This window comes from Elaeis guineensis, chromosome 7 (assembly GCF_000442705.2).
Source record: "Elaeis guineensis isolate ETL-2024a chromosome 7, EG11, whole genome shotgun sequence".
In the NCBI taxonomy this organism is placed as follows: Eukaryota; Viridiplantae; Streptophyta; class Magnoliopsida; order Arecales; family Arecaceae; genus Elaeis; species Elaeis guineensis.
In genome coordinates this window covers 2575352-2581087 of record NC_025999.2, presented here as the reverse complement: position 1 = coordinate 2581087, position 5736 = coordinate 2575352, and the positions used below count along the sequence as shown (strand labels likewise).

At 41.9% G+C, this 5736-nt stretch overlaps 1 protein-coding gene across 2 annotated transcripts; it reads left to right on the top strand.

Annotated features, from left to right (window-relative positions):
- The first annotated feature begins 1785 nt into the window (after positions 1–1785).
- On the top strand, positions 1786–5080 carry LOC105049321 (protein CHLOROPLAST IMPORT APPARATUS 2). 2 transcript variants are annotated; one of them, XM_010928941.4, is made up of 3 exons: positions 1786–3711; positions 4531–4704; positions 4839–5080. In XM_010928941.4, exons 1-3 carry the CDS (start codon positions 2689–2691, stop codon positions 4896–4898), a joined length of 1257 nt encoding a protein of 418 aa, XP_010927243.2. In that variant the 5' UTR covers positions 1786–2688; the 3' UTR covers positions 4899–5080. The 2 variants fall into 2 exon arrangements, with proteins under 2 accessions (XP_010927243.2, XP_010927244.2); XM_010928942.4 differs by having other exon boundaries at positions 1787–3711; positions 4531–4698.
- Positions 5081–5736: the final 656 nt, after the last annotated feature.

Sequence of the window (5736 nt, the reverse complement as noted above, 5' to 3'; positions counted from 1 at the left end):
AAAAAAAAAAAAACGCCTCTCATCATTAGTGGCTGAAGCCAAGGGTCGCTACGTATGACCCAAAACAACCACACACCAACGGCCATAACGCGGCCAAATTGGGCACATCATTGACATCCCCTTGCGAGATCCGAAGACAGATATACTCACAGCCTCACCTCGATGCACGTGAAAGGCTGACGGCCAATAAAGGTCAGGCCACGTAGGCCATAAAATCTACTCAGGCCAATGAAAGAGTGCCATGTCATCAGATAAGCAAATTTCCCTTAAAGCGCAGGATTGTGTGGGATGACGGGCCAAACAATCCCTGGTGAGTTGCCCCCTGGAATTGGGGAGAACTACACCTATGTGATATTGCTGGCTTGGTTTGGCTTGTTTGGAAGGACCAAAGTACCCATATGTCCAATCTCATCTAAATTGCCATATTTATTCACTGCTCTTTTTCTTTTGGTTGGTTGTGATTTCATGGGTACCAGAATGTCACGTTTTGTGGATTAATGATGGAATCAAATATTTTATTTTCATCTTCATTTTTAATCAATTTTTATATACATACTTAATAGTCAATTTTATTCTTAATCATTATAAACTAGTTTTTTTGGCACTTCTTCAATTATATGTTTAACAGTACATCTAGTCTTTGGTAGATCCCAAAGATTTGAAAGCTAGATTTGTGGAAATCTTAGTTGATCAAAAAGATCAAGATAGGTTCCATCAAATGATCATAGCATGGAAACATTTACGGAATCGACTAATTACATTGGAGTTTTAGAGAACCATATCGGAATCAAAAACTAATCTTGGTTATTGGATTGAACAAGCTACTAACATGAAACTTCCTATACAGTGTGTTGACAATGAGAGTTATTATTTTATTCAGTATTGAATTATATCACTGGCAGTGCATATAGTATGGAATCCTCATACATTATTTGAAATTCTATTTCTAACACTAGAATAGATGTGCTAAGTTATAGATGAATTTAATACCTATTTTCCTCAATATCAATTGGATATATACCCAACAACTGTTGGTAATCTCTAAAATATAGTAAGGAAAAATACAAATTATTTTATGTGACAATATTTTGATAGTATATTTATTATTTAGATCTTCTATGAAAACTCTAAGACTTGCGTGCATGTCTTTTAATATAATAATTTTTATTTGCTAATTAAAACTTAATCAAGATCCTAACCAATATAACTCATTACTTGTAATGGTCGAAAAAAGGTCCCAATAACATGGACAATCAGACTCATAGATACTTACTACTATAATCATAAACAACCTATAATGTAAAACATATTTATTAGAAAATAGATCTCTCGTACAAATGCTAGCAGACCTACTAGCTCATATGCTAGCAGGCGTATTGACTCATATATTATTTATTATATAATTTTTTTATAATTATTTTTTATAATACTTGTTAAATTATACTTTATGATAATAAAGTTAATGACCAGCGAGATTTTTTTTTTTTTTTTTGGTCCTTTTTGATATTTCAGTTTTCAAAATTATCTGGGGCTATTTTGGTGAAATAGGAGAGCAAGTGAGGTTATGTACACGCCCGCGCACAGCGGCAAAACCAGCAAACCTTTACTGTTGTTTTGGGTGGGGGGGGGGGACCAGGGGTCATATCACAAGAGGAAATAATTTTACCATAAGAGTATGATGAGGTGGGGGTAGGTGGGACCTGCAGGGGTCCACGGGTGACCGGCTGATGAAAGCAACTATTGTCGCTTCTCTTGCTCTTTCTCTCTAAAATCCCACCTCTACTCCCTCTCGAGTCCTTCCACGCCCACTCCCTCCCCTCCTTGCTTCTCCCGCTCCACTGCGAGATTTCGACAACTTTCCTCCTTTCTCTTTGCAGTCTCGAGATTGCCGACTCTTTCGTCCTTCTCTTCCCTCTTTCTTTCTTTCTTTCTGGGCGTTTCTTTCTGTTTTACTGTTGGCATGGATTCGTATCCTTCAGCTATTCCATTTTGAGCTTCCGGGTGAAATCCTTCTCGATTCCTTGCCTATCTCCTTTGGAATTTTCTGAATTCTTTCTGGATTTCTTTAAGAAGCGCTTGCTCTGTTTCTTCTCCGAAACCGGGAGTCTTCTGCGGCGATTTTGGGATTGGAAAAAAGTTCCCTTTTTGATCATCGGTTCCTTTCGTTAACTCGTTTTCAGGTGTGAATTTCGCGTCTCGGAGAGGAATTAGGCTTCGGGGACACCGGGATTCGGTCGTGGTTTTTTTTTTTTTTTCTAATCCCCACCTTTCCCTCTCTTTCTTCTTTCTTTTCTTTTGTTTTTTTCCCCTTCTTTTGGTGGTGGTGGCAGCTGGTAGGGTTTTTATGGGGTTTAATAGGTTTTAAAGAAACCATTCCATTCCCAAGGTTTAATTTTTCTTATATTTTTCATTGAATTGGATTGGGGTTGCCCCAACAGCAACTTATGAATACCATATATTTTCTGTGAAGGTGGGGTTTTAGGGTTTTAGCAAAGTGGAAATTTTGCATCCATTTCTCCGTTTCCTTCTTCATCTGAAGGTTTCTGATAACTAGAGGAAGACAACTGCATCTGGGTTTAGGGTTTTAGGACCATCTGGTTTGATGTCCAGTCCCATCCCCATCCAACTGATAGGATTCTAAGCTCCATAGACTCTGCAATCACTATTCTATAGCTTCTTCAAGAAACGATGTCTTCGTGCCTCAGCGGCGGCAGCCGACCCTATGGATTCGATCTCGATATCGTGAAATCCTCCTCCTCCTCCTCAGCCCGGTCCTCCCACACCTCCTCTCCTTCCTCCACCCTCTCGGAGTCGAGCCACTCCTCGCGCACCATCTCCATCAAGAGGGCTCGAACGCCTCGTAAAAGGCCTCACCAGACCTACAATGAGGCTGCCGCCCTCCTCTCCACCGTATACCCTAACATCTTCTCCACCAAGAGCTCCAGGAACATCTCCAAGCAAGCCAAGCTATTCGACTCCTTTCCCGAATCTTGCTCTGAACTCCTCCCTCCCTTCCCCGTCCCCAGCGATGCCGCATTCCTCATCCGCGAGTCGTCCCCTGAGAAACCAGCCGTTCGAATCGAGCCCAAGCTGAAGAGTTCCTTCGAGAAGAAGTGCACGGGCTCGGTGAGAAATGAATTCCAAGAGCCCTCCTCTCCTGACCCTCTTGAGGAGGACTTTGATGCGGAATCTATCCTCGATGAGGAGGTCGAAGAGGGCATCGATAGCATCATGGGCAACCTTAGCATGAACACCACCACCAATGCCGACAACAAGGACGAATGCGCCGATTACAATTCCCACATCAATCCCTACCTTCGGAGCCTGATGGGGTTCGGCTTAGGCAGCAAGTTCGAGCTCGGCTTTGGATTTCAGCTCCGAAGAGACATGCAGCGGGCATTGAGGCATTCCGATGATGGGGAATGGTGGAGGTCTCCGGCTGTTCCCATGCAAGAGATTGTCCCTAAATTTAAGACCTCGACGCCGTCATCGGAGAAGAAGAAGAAGAAGAAAAAGAAGGTGGAGAAGGAGGAAGTGGGGGACATGCAGACCACCACCACAATCACCATCACCACGACCACCAAACAGGAGAACTTGAAGTCTGGTTTGGGCCTCAAATTGAACCATGAGGAGGTCCTCCAAGCATGGTCTGGCCATGGGTCCGTATTTGCCGAAGGGCCCGACTCGCCTCATTCCTCTGCCGAAGCTCTTGTATGTATCAAAGCTCTCTTCTTGACTGATAATTTTAGATACTCTGCAATGTTAACTATGCCTTCAGATTTCATCAGCTAGATAATCCCAACCATCTGGCAAGTGGAGTTTTGATTGATCTCAGCTCCGGTCCTACAGGATTGCCCGATGCATCGGCCGATCGGATGGTGGTGGGATTGTCTAACTAGTGAAAAAATGGGTACAGATTAACAAGCTCTTACCCATAGAACGGAGAAGCTCCAATAAAGCCATCTATCGTAGCTTGTAAATTTAAATTCAGTCGACCGTTTGTGGTTTCCCTAAACAATACTTTTTCGTTTTTTAAAATCCCAGTAATACCTTAGCAAGATAACTAGAATGTCCTACACTTTGGGGTATTTCCGTCAACTGGAGTACGCCGTCAATGTGATGTCTCGCCGGACGGCCGGAGTTCGGTACTTGGCGGGACCCGTGCACAGGAATTCCTATGCGGACATCCCATCTGCTCCTCGAGTGGAAACGTGGGGACCAAATTCATTGTCCACATAGAAATTTGTCTGTCTCTGCTCCTCTATATATTATTTTTATTTTTTTTTTTTTTTCAGTACAGATAGTTAATGTGTTAAAAGAGTTGGATTAATTTTACAAATATTTTACTGTTACAATGCAAAAACCAGCTATTATTTGGACTACAAATGAATAGAAAAACCTCAAGAGAGACGTATAAGTCCCCTAGCTAACATTATTATTGGCTTAGAATTTTCTTCTTTGGTGTGACTCTTTCTGATTATGAGACCCCATATATCTTGATTCCTAAGTGTCCAATTGGCAATTTGGCAGGCTAAGCTAGCAGACATCGATCTGTTTCCAGAGGCCGGCAGCGGCGCCGGTGGGATGCGGGAGGCGAGTGTGCTAAGGTACAAGGAGAAGCGGAGGAGCCGACTCTTCTCCAAGAAGATCCGCTACCAGGTCCGAAAGGTGAATGCCGACCAACGGCCCCGGATGAAGGCAAGTGTAAGATTTGTCTCTTCTATTTGGTCCGCTCCACCAACTTAAATTAAGTTAATTTCATTCCAGCACGACAAATTCTAGCCAATAAGGAATTCTAATAAATTTTGGGTTGTCGTGTTCTCCTTTGTTCCTTTCAGGGTCGGTTTGTTAAAAGGCCTTCTCTTCTCCAGCAAGCATTAGAGGAAGAGAGCCAATAGATGCATGTCTTTGGAGGAATACAGTACTTTTGTTCAAGCTTGTGAAGTTTTTGATATGGATGGAATAGAGAGAAGCTTTTTGATGAATTTTGAGAGGCACCAAAATGGGAGGTTTGAACTTTGAAGTGAATGTGGAGAAAAGAATTAAATTCAATAAATTTTGCCTTATATTATTCTTAAAACTTTTCTTTATTTGCTACTAGTTCTTTATTATCTGGCGGTTTAGGAGTGGATGTTAGGCGCCAAGCATCTGTGTTTATGTAATGGTGTGGTTATAGAGGGAAAGCTCATCTCATCATTTTCTTGCAACCAATTTAGTGTTATCAACTTATCATACTGGTTGGCTGGGAAGTAGGAGACTTGTCCTTTTCAGCTTTGTTTGTATGCTCCATTGCACGCAACGATTTAGATGCCATTTGGAAATTCCAGTGAAGTTATTTTTTTTTTCTTTAATTTGTTTGGGGAGAATTTGCATCCATTACACCGCACGACAAGAAGTGGGAACATACACATCTGCTCTAGTTCTCATGGGCCTCCCATGGGATAAACCACCTCTTTCCAAAGACGGGTCAAACACAAATTCACCCCTACGCCATATTGTTGCAAGTAAAGTTCTTGCATACACTATGTGCATCAGCATGACCATGCATGCAACCAATCATAATTGTTGGTCTATATAATGGTATACTGAAATACATGCTGGATGACGAGGTCTATAGAAATCAGTAGTTATGATTGGCTGCATATATGGTCATACGATGAATGCAAGCACTAATCATTCTCGCGGTGAGTTTGAGTGTTTATCTTTGTTGAGTGTGATATTTGAAAGGCAAAAATA

Excerpts from the sequence above, each read along its gene's own strand:
- LOC105049321 (XM_010928941.4), top strand. The coding sequence starts at position 2,689 with ATGTCTTCGTGCCTCAGCGGCGGCAGCCGACCCTATGGATTCGATCTC. Across the intron at positions 3,712-4,530 it reads ATTCCTCTGCCGAAGCTCTT|GCTAAGCTAGCAGACATCGA; the intron begins GTATGTATCAAA and ends GCAATTTGGCAG. Across the intron at positions 4,705-4,838 it reads GGCCCCGGATGAAGGCAAGT|GGTCGGTTTGTTAAAAGGCC; the intron begins GTAAGATTTGTC and ends TGTTCCTTTCAG.